This window comes from Oryctolagus cuniculus, chromosome 11 (assembly GCF_964237555.1).
Source record: "Oryctolagus cuniculus chromosome 11, mOryCun1.1, whole genome shotgun sequence".
NCBI lineage: Eukaryota > Metazoa > Chordata > Mammalia > Lagomorpha > Leporidae > Oryctolagus > Oryctolagus cuniculus.
The window spans coordinates 102,424,950-102,451,553 of record NC_091442.1 but is presented as its reverse complement, the minus strand read 5'-3'; the positions used below and the strand labels follow the sequence as shown (position 1 = coordinate 102,451,553).

The window sequence follows — 26,604 nt, the reverse complement described above, 5'->3', positions numbered from 1 at the left end:
ACCATTGTAGCCCAAACATCTAACATGTTGTTACGGGTGAAATGGCAGCAGAGAAAAGATTACCTTGGTTCTTTGTCTCACATGGAAGAATTTCCACATGGACAAGGCAGAGAGAAAAGCAAGATTCGTTTAAGTCAGAGACCTCCTGCCAAAATGACCGGGAGGTGGAGTCCAAGAGAAGCAAAACCCAAAGGGGCTGGTGGTAGTGGGATTTTTAAACTGAGAATCTGCTAACGATCAGTTACAAGGGAGGGTACAAAATCCATAGAGAGTCCAGGCTTGGAATCTTGTCTGTCCTTTCTAGCTTGCTCATGTTATGACTAAAATCCATCAAAAGGGTGCTAAAGATAACTTTGGGGAAGGCAACCATTTTGAACTCTCTCAGGGGGACTCTCCTGGTTTTCTACTGGGACCAAGCTAACTGCCTATTAAACCATCTGACTCCTCACCATGTTGGCTGTGTTATAAATGTTGTCAAACATCTAACATATTAGTTATGATTGCTGCATTAAAAAATTGCTCCAGTACTTGTGGCTGAAAACATTTATTATCTTACTGGGTCAGGAATCCTGGAGGGATTTAGGTTGGTATCTCTGGCTCAGGATCTCTCATAAGGTTGCAGTCTGGCTGTTGGCAGGAACTCCAGTCATTTCACTTTCTATGTGCCAGGAAATGTTTTAAACATACACATTCACGTGCAAATCTGTGTGCCACATATAATCCTTATAATGCCATGAGAGAAGCATTATTTCAAAGATGAGGAAACCAAGGTTAAATGCACCAGAATTTCAGCTTAAGTTTGTTTGACTTCAAAGCCCTTCCATATCCTTGTATTTCCTCCATGAATATTACATTCAGACCTAATTCCTCATCATTCCACATTCTTTCCATCTCTAGCTTTTGCTCATTCTACTCACCAGTAGAGGAATGCCCACCACAACCATTTTTTCATGTCTGAATTTCGTGAATCCATCACAAGACCTTTTTAACTGCCACCTCCTTCATGATGTTTTTCCTCAATCCCCAACCACAAGTAGTTTTAGTCCTATTTGTCAGCCACATAGCATCTGCCATGGTCATTGGTGTACCGTAACTGCTCAATACATGCTAGTGTGTGGTGTTAAAATACCAATTTTAACTTGCACATGAATTTTTTTTCATATTCATAGAATATTTATCTTCTAAAAGTTCAAGTGAACTCCATTTTCCTAGGGTTGTTAATGAAGATGAAACTTATAGCCACAATATGTAATTTAATGTGTCACGAGGGAATTTGACTAGAAAATAAGTCTTCTCTTTCAATGTGAACTTGCAAGTATATTTAGCAATTTGCTCTAGCAGTTTTTACACAGTTCATTTCCTTTTCATCTACAATGTTTTATAACTGCAGGTGTGAAATGTAGCTTGAGCATGTGTAAATGTCTTGGATATAGGCTACCATTTTGTGAAGTCCACTGAATGATTGGTATTTTTATAAGTAATATAATCAAGGATATTTCACGAATAAATAAGTTTCCTAAGATTTTTATATATATTCTAGAATATGCTTCATACTTGTATTTTTCAAAAAAGCCAGCTCACGTTTATTCATATTCTTGGAGACATTTGTGATGATTGTCATTTACAAATATTTTGTCTACTTTATTTCATTTAGTATTTTTTTTAAAGAATTGCATTGTTCTAAAAGCTATGGAGAAGACAGGGAAATAGGAATATGTAAAAATATAATCTAGTTTGTAAGAAATAATGAATAATGCAAAGTAGTATAAAATCAAAATTATCAGTGTAATTGTACACATTGTGATTTCAGATGATGGAGATAATTTACAGTCCTTTATAAACCATTTAGCATTTCATTATCCATAGTCTTGTACTATATATTAAATTACTTCTAAGAAAAATTCAAGAAGGTTTTAGCTTGCAGTCTTTATGGGGTATCCAGCATTTTTTCTGACATTAATGCAAAACAGTTAACAGGGCCAACCCTTGTAGTGAACCATTTCATAATTTAATTTGGTACCTGGTGTATTCACGAATTTTATAAAGCATTATTCTGGTGTGTCTGTGAGGATGTTTGTGGATGAGATTAACATTTGAACAGGAGACTGAATAAAGCAAATTGTCCTTCCCAGTGTCCCAGTGTCCTGGGCTTCATTCCATGAATTGATGACTTGTTGAACAAAAATGTCTGAGTAAGGGGGAATTCCTCCAGCCTCTTCACTTCCTCTAGAGAATTGTTGGCCTTTTCCAGCATTCAGATTAAGACTGAAATATTGGCTCTTTTGGGTTTTGAGCCTGCTGGCCTTTGGACTAGAACTTACACCACCAGCTTTTCTGGTTCTCAGTTCTGTGGGCTTGGACTAGAACTAACCTTCGTGGTTGTCCTTGCCAGCTGCTGTTGTTGGAACGTCTCAGCCTCCATAATTGTGTGAGACAATTTCTTATATTAAATCTCTTCATAGATAGATATAGATATAGATATAGGTATAGATATGGATATAGGTATAGATATAGATAGATAAAAATGCATATCTTTGTATTAATAGCTAGATGCTACTGGCCTCAAATCCCATCCAAGTATTCATAATCATTACTTTAAATGTATTATCTACAAAGCACTATTATTTATTTCCTAAATTTCCTGTGAAATTTCTTTCACCGTCCACCTTTTATTTTAATTCTGATCATATTTGATTTGATAGCAGAAAAAGAAACTCATTTATTTAAACATTTATTTTTTTTAATCATTCCCAGTTTTATAGTTAAGAAAACAAAAATCTAGAAAGGTTAAATAAATTTTCTAACATCACACAGACAATTTTTCACACTTCAGTGCACTTTGGAATCTGACATTAGTGTATAAATTTTATGCTTTCTAAAATTAACATTTGCTAAATGAGGAAGAATTAGTTATATTTAATATTTTATATCTAACAAGTTGAGTAATAAGTGCAGAATAGATAATGAGACAGTGAAACAAAATAGTATAAGTGAGAATGAAAAACACAATAACAGACTCATTAAGACGTGTGATACTGGATAATCAAATACAGATTTAAAAAACAAAAGCAACTTTATTTGTCATTTAAAAAAATACCAACTAGTGACATAGTTTATTCAAGTAAAAATCAAATAAAAGTTTTTGAAGTTAAAAGTTTAATTGGAATTGAGTAAGATGTATGATATCAGGCTAGCTACAGCTGAGGAAGGAACTAATAAACTGGAAAATAAGTAAAAGAAATTATCCAGCATGTAACAGAGAGACAAAATGAAAAGTACAGAAGAGAGAATAACTTATTAAGAGAATAAACACTTCCTAACATTGAGGAGACAAGAAAGAAAATGGAGCAGAGGCAATATTTGAAGCCATATGGTTGATAATGTATGCTTCTCCTATAATCTTTCCCATTTCAACTGATGGCAGCTCTATCCTTTCAGTTTCTCAGACCCAAACTTAGTTGTCCATGAGTTTTCTTCCTATTTTTAATACATCAAGAAATTATCTTTCTTAAAATATTCAATTATTTTATAAACAAATAAGATTGCATATGTTTATGTATAACATACTGTTTTACAATATGTATAAATTATGGATTGGTTAAAAAGAACTCACTAATATTACCATCACTTCATATATTTATTTTTTTAATTAAGTACGTGTAAAAATCTATTCTTGGGGCCTGGTGCCGTGGTTCACTTGGTTACTCCTCCGCCTGCAGCACCGGCATCCCATATGGGCGCCGGTTCTAGTCCCAGCTGCTCCTCTTCCAGTCCAGCTCTCTGCTGTGGCCGAGGAGGGCAGTGGAGGATGGCCCAAGTGCTTGGGCCCCTGCACCCACAGGGGATTCCAGGAGGAAGCACCTGGCTCCTGGCTTCGGATCAGCACAGTGCCAGCCGTAGCAGCCATTTAGGGAGTGAACCAATGGAAGGAAAACCTTTCTCTCTGTCTCTCTCTCTCACTGTCTGTAATTCTACCTGTCAAAAAAAAAAAAAAAAAAAAAAACTTTAAAAAAATCTATTCTTTCAGCAACTTTCAAGAATACAACACATTGTTATTAAAATAATCATCATGCTGTACGATCTGTTTAAGTTATTCCTCCTATCTCAGAGAAAATTGTGGCCTTTGAGGCCTTTGACCCACCTTCCCAGTTTCTGGCAACCACTGTTCTACTCGCTGCTTTTATGAGTTTATCTTTATTGAGATTCCACATATAAATGAGTTCATGCAATATTTGTCTTTTTGTGCAGGTGTTATTTCACTTAACATAGCATTCTCCAGGTTCATGCAGGATGCTGAAAATGACAGTGTTCTACTTTCTTTTTAAGACTGAGTGGTATTTCATTGTGAGAAGACTTCAACATATTCATTTAAAAAGTGAAAGATAAATTTATATTGCTGTAAAAATGTTTGATATCCATGCATAGTTTTTTTCATAATTCATATGTTCCCTGAAGTTTTTGAAAACCCTTTGTAAATCACATTTCTTTCCATTCATCTGTTGATAGACATCTTGGCTCTTGTGACAAATGCTACAATAAACATGAGAGTACAGTTATCTCTTCAATATACTGATTTCATTTCTTTTTAGTACACAGCAGAGGAGGGATTAATTTCTGGTTCATACCATAGTTCCATTTTCTGGTTTTCTGAGAAATCTTCATATTGTTTTCCATAACAGTTGTTCTACTTTTAATTCCCACCCACAGTGTGCAAGGTTTTTCTTTTCTCCTCATTCTCTCCTTGTCTTCTGAGTGTTTGATAATAGCCTTCCTAGGAGGTGTGAGATGGTAATCTCATTGTGGTTTTAAATTGCATTTTCTTAATGATGAATGGTATTGAGCATTTTTTTATATATCTGTATATATAAGATTTGAGAAGTGGTTGTTCAGACCCTATGCTCATTTGTAAATCAGGTTATTCATTTACTCACTATTGAGTTATTCGAGTTCCTTATATATTTTAGGTAACAACACCTTTTTAGATATATCATTTGCAATTTTTTCTCCCATTTTGTAGATTGTCTTTTCACTTGGCTCATTATTTCCTTCATTGTACAGAAGTGATCCCGTTTGCCTATTTTTATCTTGTTGCCTGTTCTTGATTGGTACCCAAAAAATCATTGCCCAGACTAACATCATGGAATTTACCCTCTAGGTTTTCTTCTAGTAGTTTTATTGTTTTATATCTCATATTTAAATCTTTAATCCAGTTTGAGTTGATTTTCTTACATAGTTTGAAATGAGGGTCGAATTTAATTCTTTGAATGTGGATATTCAGTTGTCTCAATACCAACATTTATTAAACAGAGTATACTTTCCCCAGTTATGTGTTCTTGGTACCTTTGTTGAAAATCAGCTGAGATGACTGGCGCCATGGCTCACTTGGCTAATCCTCTGCCTGCGGTGCTGGCACCCCAGGTTCTAGTCCTGGTTGGAGCGCCAGATTCTGTCCCGGATGCCCCTCTTCCAGTCCAGCTCTCTGTTGTGGCCTGGGAAGGCAGTGGAGGATGGCCCAAGTGCTTGGGCCCTGCACCAGCATGGGAGACCAGGAGAAGCACCTGGCTCCTGGCTTCGGATCGGCGCAGCGCGGCGGCCACAGCGCACAGGCCATAGCGGCCATTTGGAGGGTGAACCAACGGAAAAGGAAGACCTTTTTCTCTGTCTCTCTCTCACTGCCTAACTCCACCTGTCAAATAAATAAATAAATAAATAACAATAAAAAAAGAAAATCAGCTAAGAATAAATGTGTGATTTCTGAGATCTTTGTTATGTTGCAATGGTGTATATATATACATGTATTTATGTACATGTATATATATGTGTGTGTGTGTGTGTGTGTATGTTCTTATGTCAATAATACTCTGTCTTTTTTATTATAGCTTTGTAGTACATTTTGAAGTTAGGTAGTGTGATGTTTCCAGCTTTTTGTTTTTCTTCAGGATTGTTTGGACTCTTCTGTGTGTATCAAGAAATTCTTAGTCTACATTCAGCACATATTCCAGCTTCTTATCACCAACTCAAAAACTATTACCTTGACCTCTAGCTGGGTCACTAGTTCTAGTTAATCTTCCTGTTTCAAGATACTGGCCATATTGTACATGTAAGCATACCCTGAAGATGTTTTTATGATTGACTATTTCTGTTTTTATTATTTCTTTCTTGTTGTCTCTATATTCTGATTGGTAAGTTTCTGTGTTGGTTTGACTTTATAAACAGATAAAGACTGTCCCAACTTTGGCTATGTCAATAGTCTCAGGGCTCTGCTTCCAAGCCCCAAATCGTTTATGCATGCCTCTGACACGCTAACCTACAGAAGGGCAATGTGGCATCGATCTGAAACTTCAAGCCTTCTTTGCTAGTTACTGGACAAATTGGGATGAGCTTCTCAGTGAAATGGGGATGATGGAGTAGTAAACCTATTTCATGGGATACTTTGAAAATTAAATGAGATTCAGTAAGCAAAGGAATTTAATATGTCACCTGCACACAGTAAAGGCTCAATAAAAGTTAGATGCCATCATCTTCTTCATCATTGTCGTCATCATCATCATCATCATTATTATACAACTTCCTGCTCATTATTCAGTATTTCTCATTGTCTACAGAACTGGCTCAAAATTTTATGCTAATGAAACTTCCTTTTACTCATCCAAAATTATCTCCATTTTTCTTCCTAACACAAGATAACAGCTTCAGCTTTGTTCTTCCACCCTCATGCCCTTATGTCTATGTTTTGTTCCAGTTTTCTTACATGAAAACGGAAGACTTTCACAACTAACTTCCCTCCAGCCACAATCTGATTGCTCTCCCCATCACTGTGTCTTCATCATTCTTCTGTTGTTAGTTTTCAGGTTATGATGCATTATATTTTATCTATTTGTCCAATGCCACGCTTGATTGTATTCTTCTGAAGGACAGAGATTCTTTTTAAAAAATTAGTAAATTTTGTTTTTAGAACCGTTCTAGGTTCATGGCAAAATTGATCTAAACCACAGAGATCTCATATATCCCCTGCATCCCTGCCCACTGTCCACTCTACCCACCAGTGTATACAGTCAGTGAACCTACATTGATGCATCATTATCCCCCAAAGTCTATAGTTTACATTAGAGTTCACTCTTGGCCTTGTACAGTCTATGGGTTGGGCAAAAGTGTAATGAAATATCTCCATCATTATAGTATCATACAGAATAGTTCACTTCCCTGAATATCCTGTGTGTTTGTCTATTTGTTTCTCTGTCCCTATCTTTCTCTTTGCCCTCTTCCCTTTCCCTGGTCCTTTCCCTCCACCTCAGCCCTTGGCAAATGATTCTCTTAAACTTGTCTTTGAACATAACATAATACTTGACACACATAGTTGCCCTTCAAAAAGTGTTTTCAGATGAGTGGATGAATAAATAAAAGAAGGAACAAATTGAAGAGAGTGAGAGGATCTTGTCATTGTCTGGTTGACTCGTTTGCTGGCTTCAGTACTTAGTCATACTTTCCTGTCCTGTTCAGAAGAGCACTCCACCTATTCTAAAATACCAATTCAAATCCCACCTTATTTATTAAGCCTTAGAGTGGGCTCTGGACACTTCTAAGTCTTATTTTTTTGAACTATCCATTTAATTCAATGTATCACATTGGAAGATTTTTGTTTCTCAAATAAGTGTCCAGATACCCCAGTGAAACTGAATTATATTTTTATGTGGTGGGTGGAGTCTTATAGGAATTCATCCTCTTGCTTTTTATGAATGCTTTTTATGAACAAAAAGTGTCTTCATAAATTGTCGCTTTTCACTTGGTTTTGTAAGCAGTGAACATAAGTGAACTTTTGCAGATATGAGCTTTCACCAATTCTCCTAAAAAGCAATAGAAGGTTGTCAAATTGCCATTAAAATAGTATAACATTTCTATGGGATAATGGAAGTTACTCAAAGAATATTCCCAATCTTTTTCCAAATATTTAAAACTGCATTTCTGATTTTTAAATATAAATTTCAGAAGAAAATGTTACATGTTTCTGATTTTCCAGTCATTCTTTTCTTTACTGCCCCTTCCCCCAAATACTGAAGATTAATTTATATTTTTATTTTTTTATTTTATTTTGAACATATACAATGATATGCTGACCTGGGAGGTGACAAAGCTTGTTGTTTTTGTTGTTGTTTTGTCTTTTTTTTTGTCTACATTATAGGACTATTTTGCACAAAGATCAACTTTTCATTAAATTTTTTTCACTGGGCTACTTTTCCATGGTTTGAGGGAGTTCTGGGAAAAGTTATTTGAGGAGGCTCAAACTTGAGTATGAATCAGGGACATTTGACACTCCTACTTTAATAAGATCAGTACACATTTGAAATATTGCAAAAATCTTTAGCCTAATCATATCATAAAGTCTTCTTTTAAGTTAACAATTTTGTTTTTCATGTAGAGGTGACAATCATAAGAGCTGCCAGTAAATTATGAATTAAATAATAGTATTCTTCTTGGAACAGTACCACAAGGAGTGATATTTGCTCTTTTTTCAGTTTTGTATTTATAAAAGGTGAACAAATTTCATGTATTTCATATATACAGGTTTAGGTGCACAGTGATACTTCCCATCCTGCCCAGGTACTGTTCCATGCTTCCACCCTCCCTTCTCCCTCCTTTACTTTACTTTATAATTATAAGATTAACCCTCCACTAAATAAGGAATTCAATAAATAGTAACAGGAAAAAAAAAAAAAAACACTGCCCCCCACAATAGAGACAAGGGCTGTAAACAACCATTAAATATCAAAAGTGTCAATTTCACTCATATACATTATATTTTTTGTACTCGAATCGTTATCACATGGAAAACTATGTGGCACTTGTTGCTTTTTAGACTGATTTATTTCACTAAGTATAATGGTGTCCAGTTGTATCCATTGTGTTGTGAAAGACAGGATTTTATTCTTTTTACAGCTGAGTAGTATTACATTCTTTATATATACCATATTTTCTTTGTCCAGTCATTGGTTTATGGACACTGGGTTGATTCAATATCTTAGCTATTGTGAATTGAGCTGCAATTAACGTGGAGGTACAGATAACTCTTTTGAATGTTGATTTCATTTTGTTTGGTTAAATTCCCAGCTCTGGTATTGTTGGGTCATAAGGTCGATCAGTTTTCAGTTTTCTGAGGAATCTCCATACTGTCTTCCACAATGTCTGTACTAGTTTAAATTCCCACCAAAAGTGCATTAAGGTACTTTTCCCCCACATCCTCACCAGCATTTGATATATGCCATTTTAAAAGTAAACAAAACATTCTATAGACATTATCTTTAAAATTTATTGCTATGCATATTCCTCATCATGATCTTGTAATTGATAGCAGTTTTAAGTTTTACAAAAGTAATTCCAAATCTTAAAAGATAAACTGAGTAAATAGTGATTAGGTTCATGGCAGTTCTGTTTTATTCACAGATAATGCGTCTGAGGTAGCAATTACTGCTCCAGGAACTAGTAACCATAGAAACAGCTCTACAGGCCCAACACCTGACTGCTCACCTCCATCCCCCGACACTGCCCTCAAAAACATTGTAAAAGTTATTCGACCCCAGGTAAGTGCCCAGTACATCTGCACTGTAATGTATTTTGGTTTTGAATCACTGTGTGTATACCACGTATATTACACTGCCTGGACTCCTTTATGGTGTGTCAATGGATTTTTAAATTAAAAGAAGGGACTCAGTAAAGGATGTTTCCTTTGATATTGACAAAAGACATTGAACTCTGTTTTAGCTTTTGGAATAATGAATCATATGTATGAAGAAATGAGTGAAGCACAGAAAAATGACCCTTCCAAATCGTTTTCCTCTCACAAGTTAGTAATTATGCTGCAGATATTGCGCAGGTCTGTGGCCCTGGTATTTCCTGCTGGCTTGGTCTCCCTTCTTCTGGATGTGCGGCATTGTTTGTGCTCATATCTCAATCCTCCAGGTCTGGCGGTTTTTCTGCATTTTCTTTAAGTTCTCCATACCTAGTGTTAATGCTGTCTGTGTTTGAGACTGCACCTCTCATCACTCCTTGTTTTCCTCTGTGCTCACGTGCCTCTAGCTAGTCTTTATCTTGTGTTATTTTTTTTTTTCCATTCCTGTCACTTGTCTGCTTGGATTATTTTTCTTTCCCCTTCTCTTTTCAGTAGGATTTCCCAGTAGGCGGTTTGCAGGCAAGCTTTAGAAATATCATTGGGACAAGCTGTTCCGTGATATTTCATTGAAAATAGAACATATAAAGCTGTTTGCATTATATTTTTGTCAACAGATGGACCCAGAACATGGAATTAGTGGTATTCTCAACCTGGCTTATTCTGAATGGGCCTCATAAAATCTAAGAGAGGGGACTTGGGATCTAGTCAATGCCATTCACCATTCAATTAAATGTATAGTATAAGTAACCATGTAAACTAATTATTGAGGCTAATAATTGTTGGTCTAAATGAGCAATGATTTGTTTAATATCCTTTGTATAATTTATTTTGGATGATCTTTTTAGCTATAGTCCTCATCCTCATCAATGAAATGACATTTAAACTTCAGATATCCACTATAGTTTACAGAACACTTTCATATAAATTGTTTCAGTTACCTTCATCAATTACAAGGGAATTTACATTCTAATGTTATGAATAAGGTATTGCATGCCAGGGCTGGCACTGTGGCATAGCAGGTAAGGCCACCGCCTGCAGTGCTGGCATCTCATATGAGCACCAGTTCGAAACCTGGCTGCTCCGCTTCCAATCCAGCTCTCTGCTATGGCCTGAGAAAATAGTAGAAGATGGCCCAGACACATGGGCCCCTGCACCTACATGGGAGACCTGCAAGAAGCTCCTGGCTCCTGGCTCTTGGCTTTGGATCGGCATATCTCCGGCCTTTGTGGCCATCTAGGGAGAGAACCAGTGGGTGGAAGACCTCTCTCTCTGCCTCTGCCTCTCTGTAACTCTGCCTTTCAAATAAATAAAGTAAACCTTTATATAAAAGAATATTGCAATGCCTAGGGGTCTAAATTGTTCAACTAATTTGGAGTTCCTTTTCTTTGCTTTATACAAACATAATCATTGTCTCCTCCAGTCTTATTCAGAGTTTAGAAAAATCCTTGTGATGTTATGCTACGTGACACCTTTATGAGTATGGAATTTGTCAGTTCAGTATTGTTTAGGCACAGATAATATTATAGGCAGTGTTCCAATGTGTATGTGTGGGAGAGGGGACTGTTTCCAAGAATTCCCTTTTCTCTTCCAGGGAAATTTGATTTTATTCTTTTGATTCAAAGAATAAACTTCGAAGCCCACATTCAGATGCTGCATGTTAGTGATTGGTTCTCTCATATGTGAAGATGTTTCGGGTATTATTGTATATCTGTTACATTTCCAATGTCTTAGAATTACTTATATAAGACACTGTCATACATATGTTGATAAAATTCATTACTAAGTACTTTTACTTCTATAAAATAAAATAAAATTCTGTAATATAAATTCACTTTGTTCAGTGAATGAAAAGATTGCTTTAGATATATCTATGTATGTCTGATCAATTCTAACAGAATCTCCATGAATCCTTCTCTGTATATTATATCTTAATTTTGTTCAGCTTAGCTTTTTTGGTAAACTTTGAAGAAAATGAAAGGTACTATTGAAGCCAAAAATTCATCTTGACTATTCCTTGGTTCTGTTAGTTCCTCAGTGTTTACGAGAGGTTATTGATTCCACCTTTCTTCAATGTTATGATAATGAGTTAAAGGGACAAATAAAGTGAGAAAGTTAAGTAACCCAGGATAATGATGATATTTAAATTATAACTAAATGCAACCTGTAAGTGCATGTGTAATAGTACAATAATAGCTAATATCCACAATTGAGAATGAATATAACCCCAAACGGGTACTCTTCCACTTAACCAAAAACTTTGGTATATTAGTCATTTCCCCTTGTGACTTTTGACCTCCTGAAAGTCTCCATTCACTGTACAGAGAAAGGAGTAGACAATTCACAGGGAGGTGATTAAGAGGAAGTGTTGGGGTAAGTTTCAGGACAGAGTTTGGAGACTAGAAAGTATACACAGGGGATAGATGGGTAGATATTCAAGGAAACACTCTGGCATATTCTGACAAATGACAAATATGTCAGGGATGTAAAATTGAGAGCTACTGTTCCAAAGGAAAAAATAATTATTGCTTAGCTTATATTAAAAACCTATAATTTGATCACAGATTTAATTCTCTAAAGTGTTTGTTGATTCTGGCTTTCTGTCTGGAAATGCAAGAAATGTAAAATTAGATTGACTTGTGTGTATTCAAGTATTTTTATCATTACTAATTAGAAATTAATCATGTGATTGAGATGATAAGTACACTTTTAAGACTGGTAAGGAGCCTTGCAAATGAAAGTACTACTTAACACTAATTCATAAATTTATATTTCCTTGCCTGGGCATTAGCTGATGTGCTCAGTTGTTTATTGTGGAATGAATGACATTGAATAAGTGAGATAAAAGGATTTTCATCTTGTTCACAAAGAAGAGATAACTTGCTTAGATAGAGCAAGTTAGGATAAGGCAGGGAGCTCTTTACTTCACACGTGCCTTTATCAGTTCATCTTCTTTGATCATTCCTGTAAATGAAAAGTATCCATTTTAACCAAGAAATCCTTTCTTTCAGCGTGTTATGGCTGATTACACATTGCGTATGTTTCTGATTACTGTGTTAATAACTTAGAAGCTGCAAACTTTCTAGTGCTTTGTTAGATTTATTTTTATGCACCATATTTATGAATTCATGAAGTCACAGCTGTTAGTGCTGTATCTTGTATTTGATCTTTTCACCTTTGCTTCACTGGGTTCTTTCATGTCTTCAAATCCTCCAGATTGTGGAACATTCTATTTTTAATTCATAGCAACTAAAATATTTATATACTATTGGTTTCTCTTTGTTTCTCTCAATATATTAACCCACAAGGCAGAGTTTCTCTATTTAGATGAACCCACAAGACTGGATTCATTTGCTTATACTTAAAAATAAAATTATTTTTACACTTGAAAAACTTATCTGGAAAAAAATATTATGTTGGTCTTTTGACATACCCATTCTCTTCTTTCTCCTAAATAATTATGTTACTTGTGTTGCTTTTTAATTGACATAAAATTGTATATAATTATCACATACAACATGCTGCTCTGAAGTATATATACATTGTGAAATGGTTATATAGCTAATTAATAAATGCATTACCTCACATAGTTATCATTTTTTGTAGTAAGAACACTTAGCATACAGTCTCGTAGCATTTTTTCAAGAATACAATATATTGTCTTAACTGTAGTCGCCATATTATATACTAGATCTCCTGGAATTCTTTATCTTTTCTAACTGTAAATATCCTTTTGCCAACATATTTCTGATGCCCTCCTATGCATCTCAGCCTCTGGTAATCAGCATTCTACTCTTATTTCTATGTGATCAATACATTGGATCCCACATATGAGTGTGATGATTCAGTATTTATCTTCCTATACTTGCCTTGACATCACTGATTGTCAAAGAAATGCAAATTGAAACTGCAGTGAGATCCCTCTCTCTTATTAGAATGGCTATTATCAAAGTCAAAAGATAGCAAAGTATTGGCAAGGAGAAAAGGGAACCCTTGCACACTGTTGGTGGAAATATAAATTAGTATGGTCATTATGAAAAATGATATGTAAGTTCTTCAAAAGATTGAAAAGAGAACTACCATATGACACAGAAATTAATCCTTCTTTAATGCCTATACCCAAAGGAAATGAAATAAGTCTGTAGAAGGAATAGCTGCACTCCCATATGCATTGTAGCTATTGGCAATAGCCAAGATATGGGATCAACCTAAGTGTCCATCAGTAGATTAATATATAAAAAAATGTGGTATATATACACAATGGAATTCTATTCAGCCATAAAACAGAAGGGGATCTTGTTATTTGCAACAGCATGACTGAAGTAGCTAAGCTGGCTTGTTTGTATTGTTATTGTGGTTTCCTAGTGAACCATCATTTCCCTGCCCCAACCCAGTTGAGCAGTAAAGTACACAGGTCTTAAGTGTACAGTTTGGTAAACTTTGACAATTGTATATGTGCATAACCCCACTTAAAGCAAGATACAGAGCACTGCTGTCACTCCAGGGAGTTTCTTCATGCCGCTTGCCAATCAGTAGCCTTCATTTCTGCATCAGCGGCAAGTACTTTCTGATTTTTATGATGATTACCTGTTCTAGGACTTCATATGAGTGAAATCCTATAGTGAGTGTGTTTTTGTGTGGAACAATGTTTGGTTTCTTTCACTCAGTATTTTGGAAATTTATCCATGTTGCTCCTTTTTTGCTAAGTAGTACTCCATTGAATTTATATACTACATTTTGTTTATTCATTCTCCTTTTGATTGATGCTTACGTTGTTTCCTCTTGTTTATCATTGTGAATGCCCATATATAAGTCTTTTATTATAGATATGTTTTCACATGAATACCTAAAAACAGAATGGTTAGATCATAGAGTAGATGAATAGCTAACTTTATAAGAAACTTCCCAACAGTTTTTCATTGTAGTTGTCTGTTTTATAATCACCAATAGCAATGTGTGAGATTTCAGTTTCCTTTACTTTCTCACCTTCACATATTTTAAAATTAAGCCAGTCTGTGAGTGTGAAATGATTTCTCATTATAGCTTCAGTGTGCCTTTTTTCTGGGTCTAAAGATACTGAGCACCCTTTTCTGTACTTACTGTCCATTCTTATATCATTAGTTGAGAAGTATCTCTATCTCTTTTTTTAGGGATTGCTCTACTTTCTAATTATTGATTTATAGTAATTTGTGAATTTTCTAGTAATTCCTAAGATATGGGTCTTTTGTCAGGGATATGAGTGTAAATGTCCTTCCCCAATGTGTAATTTGACTAATGGTTTTTATTTTTCTGAGGCCAAATTTGTCATTCTTTGCTTTTATGGTTAGAGTTTTAGTGTGTTGTTCATATTGTGAATATATACTCTCATTTTTTTTTCTTAAAACTTTCTGAGTTTCATGTTTAGGTCTTTAACCAATTTCAATCTAATTTGTGTATAGTTTGAGACAGGATTCAATATTCCATTTTTTTTGTTAATGGGAAAATACTTTTTTCCTCATTAAGGTGCATTAATATTTTAGAATTATTTCATTTTTCAATTATTTGTTTTTAGTACATATACATGCAATTGAGTTTTATATTACCTATTTAATGTCATTTAAAAATCATAGTAGTGGCCAGCACCGCAGCTCACTAGGCTAATCCTCCACCTTGCGGTGCCAGCACACCAGGTTCTGGTCCCAGTCGGGGCACCGGATTCTGTCCCAGTTGCCCCTCTTCCAGGCCAGCTCTCTGCTGTGGCCCCAGGAGTGCAGTGGAGGATGGCCCAAGTGCTTGGGCCCTGCACCCCATGGGAGACCAGGAGAAGTACCTGGCTCCTGCCATCAGATCAGCGCGGTACGCAGGCTGCAGCGCGCCGGCCGTGGCGGCCATTGGAGGGTGAACCAATGGCAAAGGAAGACCTTTCTCTTTGTCTCTCTCTCTCTCACTGTCTACTCTGCCTGTCAAAAAAAATTTTTTTTTTTTAAATCATAGTAGTATAATATTTTAAAAATGTTTTCCCTAGGATTCTCCCATGTCATTTGAGAATAATAGTAGTTTTAACTTCTTCTATTCTAAGGATTATGCCTCTTATTTCTTTTTAATTTTTTTTACTGCTGTGATGGTAGTGAAATGGTACATTTAGCAGAAAAAAAAAAAAATCCTTGCCTTTTTCCCTGTCTTTGGAGGAAAACACTCAGCATTTCAATATTAACTTCAAGATACTTATTTTTTGCAGATATTTGTCTCTTAGTTTGCTGAGAGATTTTAGCATGAAGAGGTGTGCTTCAATTTTTTCCTACATCTATTTGGTAACTATATGAGTTTTTCTCCTTCTTTCTGTTGGTGTGGTAAATTACATTATTTATTTTGAATGTTAATCCAACTTTGCATTTTTGGCATTACTCATTATAATTTTTATCCATTTTACACAATACTGTATAAAAGAGGCACTTTGGATAAAGTATTAGAGTGGACAGATGGGTTAAATCTAAGAGAGTGAAAGATGACTAATGACTTGAGCCTGGTGGCTGAAGTGTTGGACTGCTATTAATACTGGTAGGAAAAACTTGAGCAGCAGATTTGAAGAAACATGAGTTATTCCTGAACTCTTACCCTTGATAGACTCCATTTGTTCGGGTAATAACTCAAGGAAATAAATATTTTGGTTATTCTGCTGGACCTTGGATGTATGTGCTTAATGAACTAATAAAGTGATTTAATAAAAATCCACAATATCTCTTCCTACCATTATTGAGAGTTTAGAACTGGGATTCCAGAAAATGCTCACCAAATCTGTAGTAATATTTTAGTGATCCCTGTAGGGTTACAGAATACATATGCTAAATTTTAAAATTAGAAATTAGAGTGGATATGTTAAAAATAGAGCCATATAATGGAGAAAGAGGATAGAATATTATATTGGATTGTAGCAAAAACAGATAAGAAATAAAAAGACCTTCAAAGAGATAGTCTTTTTTTAATAAAGATTTATTTATTTATTTGAAAGTCAGAGTTACGCAGAGAGAGAGAGGGGTCCTCCATCCGATGGTTCACTCCCCAGTTAGCTGCAATGGCCAGAGCTGCACTGATCTGAAGCCAGGAGCTTCTTCTGGGTCTCCCACACAGGTGTAGGTGCCCAAGGACTCGGGCCGTCCTCCACTGCTTTCCCAGGACACAGCAGGGAGCTGGATAGGAAGTGGAGCAGCCAGGTCTCAAACCAGCACCCACATGGGATGCTGGTGCTTCAGGCCAGGGCATTAACCCACTATGCCACAGTGCCGGCCCCAAGATAGTCTTTAAAACATATTTATTATTCAACATTGTGCCATTTATTTCTATTATAGAATATGTATTTCATGTATCTCTTATAAAAATAATACCAAACAAGATTTTTTTTCTTTGTTTTATGAATTGGGCCTTAGGCTTAAAGAGATTGAATAATATTCTCAGTGTTACATAGCCACCAACTGGAAGAGCTCTGATTTCCTAACTCCAGTAGTCTGTTAATGCAAACTAGCTCATTAGGGAGAAAATAATCAAGATAGTATATTGATATTCCAGAGGGATAAAATTTGAGAGGAGAAAAATAGACTGGGAAAAGAAATCAGAGCAAAAACATAGACAGCCAAAGTGTGTGGCCTAAAAGAACCAAAGAAGAATTTGGAGACTTTCAACAAAAGCTAAATAAGACAGGAAAGTCAAAATCAGAAAGATAACAACAGCAACAATAAATGAAAATAATCTTAAGTGAAAGAAACAACAATTTGGAGAGGAAAGAATGTTGGGAAAGAAGTCAGTAGGATCTATCAATCGTTTGTCTCTGACAAAGTTTCCTAGGAAGCATTTTAAGAAATGCCTGAGCCCCAGGCTGGCACCATGGCTCACTTGGTTAATCCTCTGCCTGTGGCACTGGCATCCCATGTGGGTGCCGGTTCTAGTGCCAGTTGCTCCACTTCTCATCCAGCTCTCTGCTGTGGCCTGGGAAAGCAGTGGAGGATGGCCCAGGTGCTTGGGCTCCTGCACCCGCATGGGAGACCAGGAGGAAGCACCTGGCTTCTGGCTTTAGATCAGCGTAGCTCTGGCTGTAGTGGGCATTTTGGGGGTGAACCAACAGAAGGAAGACCTTTCTCTCTCTCTCTCTCTCTCTCTCTCTCTCTCTCTCTCACTGTCTGTAACTCTACCTCTCAAAAAAAAATGCACTTAATGCATCTAATTTACCAAACATCATAGTTTAGCAATACAGCACACTGTAGAATACTGGTTGTTTCCCCTTGTGATCACGGTCTTGGGAACTATGACTTGGTGCTGCTTCCTGGCATCTCAAGAGAGTGTTCTACCACATGCAGTTAGCTTGGGATAAGATCCAAATTCAGATTTAAAGTAGTTTCGAATGAATGTGTATTACTTTTTGCATCATTATAACATTGAAATTTGTAAGTTGAACCATCATTAAGTGAAAGGTTGTATTTTTACTTTTTATTGCTCTAAAGATTTATCTATCTATTTATCTGTATCTATCTATCTGTCTGTCTATCTATCTATCTTTCTGAGAGGTAGAGTTACAAAGAGGCAAAGATGGAGAGAAAGATCTTCCATCTCTAGTTCACTCCCCAAATGGTTGAGCTGCTGGAGCTGGGCTGATCCAAAGCCAAGAGACAGAAGCTTCTTTCAGGTCTCCCAGGTGCATGCAGGGGCCCAAGCACTTGGGTCATCTTCTGCTTTCCCAGATCATTAGCAGAGGGCCGGATCAGAAGAGGATCAGCCGAGACACAAACATCCATATGTGATGCCAGTGCCACAGGCAAAGGCTTAACCTACTATGCCACAGCAGCAGCCCCAAAGATTGTATTTTTAATCTGATATTCTTGGATAGGCCATACAGATGGCCTGTGAAAATAATGAAGTATATACAAAATTTCACTGGATAGATTCCTTTTTATAGGAATTAAATTCTAATCACGCTTTGTCACATACCTTCTATGTAACCTTTCTAACCCTCAATTTATCAATGAAGTGAGGACGGTATTTGCCTTGCCTACTTCTCAGGAATATAGGAAGGTTCAAACCAGATAAAATGAGCCACAATGCTTTGTAAATTGTAAATACCTATGGTGACCCAACTTGTCATCATAGTGATTGAATCATGTTTTCCTACAGTTGATTTAAGACCTTTGAGATGTAATATTCTCATTCTTTCTGTCTCAATCATACACGGCTTTGATGATGGCAACTTCAGCTTTTAGGAAATGTATTTAGGAGCCTTTTACATTCTATTAATCATTTGAATCTAAGATGATGTTAGCAAAATATTGGGTAATCCCTAACTCTACCATTTATTTCTCAGAAGCATCTGAATCAGAGAGCCATAGGAGTATAAACCCATGTAATTTGGGATATGAGAGGAGCCAGTGAAGGTCAGTTTTGCAGTTTCAGTTGGACTGACCTAATCAGGGGAGGGAAACACCAGGCTCCAAAGAGAATCCCCCATGAACTACATTTCTACAAACCAATGATTAAAATCACCACCAGTCCTCTTAGTCCATTTGTGTAGCCCCAACAAAATACTTGGTACTGGGTAATTTATAAAGAACGGAAATCCATTTTTTCACAATCCTGGAGACTGTGAGGTTCTGGAAGTTCTGACTGTCTGGTGAGGACTGCTCTCTGATTTCAAGATGGTGCCTTGATGCTGTATCCTGCAGCAGGGAAGAACGCTCTGCCCTCTCATGGAGAAGACAGAAGAGCAAAGGGGACCAACTCCCTCTGCCGAGCCTGCTTCTACAGGCATCCAATCCTACTCAACAGGAGCCCACCCTCATGATCTAATCACTCACTCCCTGAAGGCCCAGCCTTTTAATGCTGTTGCATTGATGGTTATGTTTCAACATGAATTCTGAGGAGACATGAACAATGAAGCCATATCAAATCCACATAGTGGAATATCAATCACCTGTTAGTAGAGTATTGCTCATCTTCATTTCTCATTAATTGATGAAATCTTGGCTGGATTTGTCCAACAGAAATATAGGAAAATACTGGTTATTGACTCTTCGTACATGTCAAACAATTTTTTTCACCTTTCCTAAGCAGGAAGTACAACTTTCTATTTTGTGCACAAATTACCATTGACAGCAAACTATTAATATTATGTTTTTATTTTGTGTTATTCAGATTTTTTTCCATATGTGTAAAAATGTGAGTGGATGCCATTCTTTGGCATGTCTTTTCCTATAGGTTGATAGCCTGAATGAAAATGCATAAGTGAAAAAGATTTCTGAGAAAAAAGTTCCATGAAAAATAAGATGTCCAGAAAGTAGAGCTAGCATTATGCTTTAAATATATTAAGTCAGGGCTGGAGCTGTGGTGCAGTGGTATGAAGCTATGGCCTGCAGTGCTGGCATCCCATATGGGTGCCAGTTCAAGTCCTAGCTGCTCCACTTTTGATTGATTTCCCTGCTAATGCACCTTTGAAAGCAGTAGAGGGTGGCCCAATGCCTGGGCCCCTGCAAACATGTGGGAGACCTGGAAGAAGATCCTGTCTCCTAGCTTCAGCCTAGCTTAGCTCCATTGTTGTGGCCATTTGGGGAGTATACCAGCAGATGGAAGATCGATCAGTCTCTCTCTCTTTCTCTCTCTCTCTCCCTCCACCCTTGTAACTCTGCTTTTCAAATTAGTAAACAAATCTTTAATAAATAAACAGTGGAGCCTAGAATTTGAAATCTAATCTCATCTCTCCCATTAGGTCACTTGTTTTGACTTGTGCTGGGTGAAGTTAAATGTCTCCAAATACCTGTCTCTAAATTCAAGAGAACCTATTTAACCACACAATGAATAGTGTATTTGTTGACTCTATAATTGTAATGAAACACCTTAGGCAGCCTAACATTAGAGATGGTTATTTGGCTCACAATTTCAGAGTTTTACAAACGAAGATCTGGTAGGTCTTTAGACTCGAGTGATAGCATTCTTACTGGTTACTGGCAGAGTCCAGAGGCATCACAGGACATTAATGGCAAGAAACAGGAAGTGTGTATGTAGAAGGACCACATGACTAACCAGGAAGCAAAGAGAGAGATTGGGCTGAAACTGGATTTTGTAACAACACTCGCATAGCTTCCTTCTGAGGACATGCTCCCAATGACCTATTCTTGGTCCCATCTATGAAATCTTCCACCACCTCCTAGCCTTTAACACACGGACCTTTGAGGGACGCTCAGACTAATATCCAAGCTGTAGCAAATAGAATCCCTAATATATCACTCTAAAGCTATTCCTCTCAACTTTCTGATATTAGCTGTCCTGAAATTATGGAATATAGCTATGAAAATATCATAGCACACATTATTGATTTATATATTCATTCAGTAATGATTTATATATTCATTCAGAGTGCTTCCCATTTACTGGGTATCTTAAGTGGTGATTTTAATATGGAAAAGACTAAGATATGGATTCTACTCTAAAACAGTCTCTAACAACTGAGGGAGACTATTCTCTGAATAGATAACTATTGGAATTTTCCTGATACAGTTCATTGATTGAATACCCCCAGGGATCAACCTCAGACCTTACCTCTTCTCAATCTATAGTGATTCCTTATATGGTCTCCTCTAATTTCAGAGCTTTAAATTACTCCTAATTACTCCTAAATGTATTACTCTAGCCCTGACCGCTTCCCTCAACTTCAGGTTCATATCCAGCAGGCTACTCTAAATCTCAGTGGGATGTAACATGTGTGGCACCAAGCATTTTATTTTAGTTAATGGTAGTTCATTCTAAAAATTTGACCACATCTTTGAGTCCTTTCTTTCTCTCATCCACCACATCCAATCCATCAGAAAATCCTCTAGACTAGCAGTTTTCAATGTGTGATATGGATTCTTGGCAGTCTCTAAGACCCTTTCACAAAATCTGTGAGGTTGTAACTATTTTCATAATAGTACAAAGACATTCTGCCTTTTTCCCACTTTCATTTGCACAAGAATGATGTTTTCCAGAAACTATATAGAATGTGATAGCACAGTTTTGATATTTTATATATATATTTATATTTTGATATTATATATATTTATATTTTGGATTTTTTAAATTTTAATTTATAATTAGTTTTTAACAGATTCAATATAATTTATAGATACAATTATAAGAACATAAAAAGATATTCCCTTCCTCCCTCCCTACTTTCCTCCTCCTCTCTCCCTACCACTCCCCTTTCTTCTACCTTTTTTCTGTCATTTTTTATAGTTTTGAGATAACATATTTTAAATTTATATTATAGTAAAAGGCTTACTACTTCACTGAATAAGAAGTTTTGCAAGTGAAAAAAGCAAAAATCCCCTAGTTTAATGGGACTTTAGACAATGACTATAAGCAATAATTGAATGGAAAAATAATCCATTTCACCCATATGATCTTCATGAACCAAAACTCTTCAATGTTTTAATGATTTTTAAATGTTTATTATTTTAATTGAAAGGCAGAGAAAGAGAGAGATATCAATCTTCCATGGACTGATTCACTCTTTAAATGCCTCCAGTAGTCAGGAGCCAGAAATTCCATGCAGGTCTCCTATGTAGGTGGCAGGGACTCAAGTACTTGAACCATCATCTGCTCCCAGCATATGCTTCAGTAGGAGGCTAGATTAAAAGCAGAGGTGGGATTCAAACCCAGGCACTCCAGTGTGGGATGTGGGCATTCCAAGTGGAGGGTTAAGGTGCTGTGCCACCATGCTTGTCTATTTTCATTAATTTTTAAGGCTATGAAAGGATCTTGAGACCAAAAGTTTTAAAATTGATTATCTTTAGGTATAAATCATTTGCTCTCATTTATCACTTACATAAGCTATTAGCATCTCTTACCAGACTGGACTTTTGAAAAATCCTACTTTGTGTTCTGGCATTGGACACTTTGCTTTTATCAACATTTTGCATCTCAGCATTCAGGCATATAAATCAGACAACATATCCCTCCTGCTCAACTTTCCAATGTCTTCCCCTCTCACTCACAGTAGAGGTTAAAATACCCTATATTATTTGATGATCTTTAACATTTTAACCCAGCTTCCATTATCCATGTAGTTCATTTTCCTCTAACCATGCCATTTTCCCACTTAGCTCACATAAACCAGACAGCATCAGCCTTCACTTTAAACTTATTGATTTGTCTGAATGCCCTTCCCCCAGGACCTAACATGGCTCATTAACATCATTCCTTCAATTCCTTATTCGAATGTTACCTTCTTCAACCTTTGAGTATAAAGTAGCTACCACTTTACTTTCTGTCTTAGATGCTGTTTTCCTTTATAGCATTTTTCACTCCTCAATTAGCATTATACATTATTTTATTTTTCCCAATTTGAGTCCAACCCATGAGAATAGGACCCTTCCCGCCTTCCCTTCTTTCTTTCTCTCCTTTTTCCTCTCTCTCTCGCTCTCTCGCTCTCACTCTCTCTTGCTCTCTCTCTCATTCTCTTGCTCTCTTTTTGGTCCTTTCTCATTCCCTTTCCTTCCCTTCCTTCTATCTATCTTATTAAATACTTAACCCCAGAAGCTAGAACAGCATTGTCATTTAGTGACTATTGTTTGAATTAAGTAACAATATGACTTGGCAAAAGAAATGAATAGTATCCTAGATAGGGGATGCTCAAAATGAGTTTTATATTTGAATAAGAATCACATAGGTAAAGCAGCAGATATACAGTCCAGGGACTGAGTACAAACAAGTCATTTACTGTCTTTTGATATTATGTGATGCTAAATTTACCATAGGACATTCCAATAAACCAGGAAGTCTCAAGCAGATAGTCCAACCTCCCCCCCCTTCTATATATATATGCAGGTGCAGGGCCCAAGCACTTGGGCCATCCTCCACTGCCTTCCTGGGCCACAGCAGAGAGCTGAACTGGAAGAGGAGCAACAGGGACAGAATCCAGTGCCCCAACCGGGACTAGAACCTGGGGTGCCGGCACCACAGGGGGAGGATTAGCCTAGTGAGCCACAGCCTCGGCCCAACCTCCTCTTAATCAGAATGTTTGGATGCCTGTAAACTTCTGATTCTATGAATCATGTTGTTGGTAAAGAAATAAAAAAGATTCCCATGTTCAGATATATTGGCGAAATACAGGGTTAAACACTTTTCTCCAGTAAAAGATTTTTCAGAACCATCTCCTACTACTATGCCTGGAAACCCATTAATATATTTCACAACTAGTGACCCACAAAACACAATTTGGGAAACATGACCTAGGGCATTTCATACCTTTTTTATAGCTGACCCTAAAAATTCCATTCTGATTTGATTTTTCCACTCATTTTGCACAAATCCATACTACTGAGAAAAGAAGCATGCTGACTTAACAATAAGTGTGTCATTTAGTATGATGTACAGCAGTGAGCAACCATAGAGATAGGGCCATTATAATTTCTATTTTTGTATGAGAAAAGGTAAAATAAGTATACGGTATATTTGGCCATGTTGAAACTCAAGCTCTAAATTAATATTATTAAATACCTTCAGATGAAAAATGGGTAATTGGAAAGATTATATTCCCCCCCGTAAGACAATATTATTTTAGCATCATCATATTTTACATTGATTGGATTCAACAGTAATTTTAAGCACTATATTGCACACAGTGAGAACTGCACACTTGTTTGGGTTTAGGAGACAAATTAACCACATTGCTTTCTTTCTCTCCTGTATTCAAAGATGGTATACAACAGTTGGACAAAGCAGAAACAAATGTAATTTTTATTATTACTGATAGAACTGATAGATGACTCCAAATATATGGTAAATTGTGCTTGTTGTAACTTCACCCTCAAATTATACAAACACCCCAACCAGTCACGGGCTTAATTAGACAACTTGCGAGGTGATTTTTACCACAAAAGAGCAGAGAATGTACTCCCTATGCCAACATGCTGATTCTTGAGAGAAAACCAGTACAGGCAGTGAGGAGCATGCTTAGTTGGTGCCCCCGTTATTTTGCAGTGGAGTACCTAAGTCCTGTGGGGAGACTGAATGCAGAATGGATCAAGAATGTTATTCTTTGGGCTGGTGTTATGGCACAGCAGTTAAGACACAGCCTGTGACACTGGCATTCCATATGGGTGCTGGTTCATGTCCCAGCTGCCCCACTTCCATTCCAGCTCCCTGCTAGTGCACTAGGGAAAGCAGTGGAAGATGATCCAAGTGCTTGGGTCCCTGAAACCTTTGTGGGAGACACAGATTAAGCTCCTGGCTTAGGCCTGGTCAAGCCCTGGCTGTTGTGGCCACCAAGGGGGGAGAACCAGCCAACTGAAGATTTCTCTCTCTCTCTGTCTGTCTCTCTCTCTCTCTGTTTCTCCTTCTCTGTAACTTTGATTTTCAAATAAATAAATCAATCTTAAAAAATAAACTTTTTAGGCCGGCGCCGCGGCTCAATAGGCTAATCCTCTGCCTGTGGCACCAGCACCCGGGGTTCTAGTCCCGGTTGGGGCACCGGACTCTGTCCCGGTTGCCCCTCTTCCAGACCAGCTCTCTGCTGTGGCCCGGGAGTGCAGTGGAGGATGGCCCAGGTCCTTGGGCCCTGCACCCGCATAGGAGACCAGGAGAAGCACCTGGCTCCTGCCATCGGATCAGCGTGGGCGCCGGCTGCAGTGCGCCTGCCGTGGCGGCCATTGGAGGGTGAACCAACGGCAAAAGGAAGACCTTTCTCTCTGTCTCTCTCTCTCTCACTGTCCACTCTGCCTGCCAAATAAATAAATAAACTTTTTAAAAATTTTTATTTTTATTGAAACATGAGGCCAGAGAACAGAAATCCAGCCTAACCATCAGATAGTAACATGTATCTCATTTGAGTAACCTGAATTGTTAGGAAGCTGGAAATTACAAACTACAATTAATGTTAGATACCAAAATCATCATCTTCCTCTAAAAAAAAATCTGTTTTCCCTCCCTTATATTAATGAATTATGTAATAATCTTGATGAAATTTGAGTAATCTCGGATTATCCCTTTCCTTCCTTCCCTATCTAGTTAGTCACCAATGCATGCCAATTCTGTTTCCCAAATGTTTCTCAAACTACACTTTTCTTTTTTTTTCTTTTTTTTAACTTTTATTTAATGAATATAAATTTCCAAAGTACAGAATATGGATTACAATGGCTTCCCCCCCATAACGTCCCTCCAACCCGCAACCCTCCCCTTATCCACTCCCTCTCCCCTTCCATTCACATCAAGATTCATTTTAATTTCTCTTTATATACAGAAGATCAGTTTAGCATACATTAAGTAAAGATTTCAACAGTTTGCTCCCACACAGAAACATAAAGTGAAAAATACTGTTTGAGTACTAGTTATAGCATTAAATCTCAATGTACAGCACACTAAGGACAAAGATCCTACATGAGGAGTAAGTGCACCGTGACTCCTGTTGTTGATTTAACAAATTGACACTCTTGTTTATGGCCTCAGTAATCACCCTAGGCTCTTGTCATGAGCTGCCAAGGCTATGGAAGCCCCCTGAGTTCACTGACTCTGATCATATTTAGACAAGGCCATGGTCAAAGTGGAAGTTCTCTCCTCCCTTCAGAGAAAGGTACCTCCTTCTTTGATGACCCGTTCTTTCCACTGGGATCTCACTCGTGGAGATCTTTCATTTAGGTTTCCCCCCCACCCCCCAGAGTGCCTTGGCTTTCCATGCCTGAAATACTCTCATGGGCATTTCAGCTGGATCTGCATGCCTTAAGGGCTGATTCTGAGGCCAGAGTGCTGTTTAGGACATCTGCCATTCTATGGGTCTGCTGTGTATCTCACTTCCCATGTTGGATCATTCTCTCCCTTTTTGATTCTATCAGCTAGTATTTGCAGACATTATTCTTGTTTATGTGATCCCTTTGGTTCTTAGTCCTATCATTACGATCAATTATGAACAGAAATTGATCACTGGGACTAGTGAGATGGCATTGGTACATGCCACC

The 26,604-nt window shown here is 37.1% G+C and overlaps 1 protein-coding gene across 23 annotated transcripts in view; it reads left to right on the top strand.

The window, feature by feature from the left end:
• The window catches only part of ANKS1B (ankyrin repeat and sterile alpha motif domain containing 1B), a 1,216,905-nt gene that overhangs the window by 474,024 nt on the left and 716,277 nt on the right, over positions 1–26,604 (top strand). For 22 of the 23 annotated variants that reach the window (XM_051846555.2, XM_051846554.2, XM_051846553.2 and 19 more), the window contains one exon: positions 9,439–9,575. In XM_051846555.2, the coding sequence (XP_051702515.1) occupies positions 9,439–9,575 (137 nt within the window). Of the gene's footprint in view, positions 1–9,438; positions 9,576–15,897; positions 15,952–26,604 lie in introns of those variants that run through there. The other variant, XM_051846557.2, reaches the window with a different exon arrangement.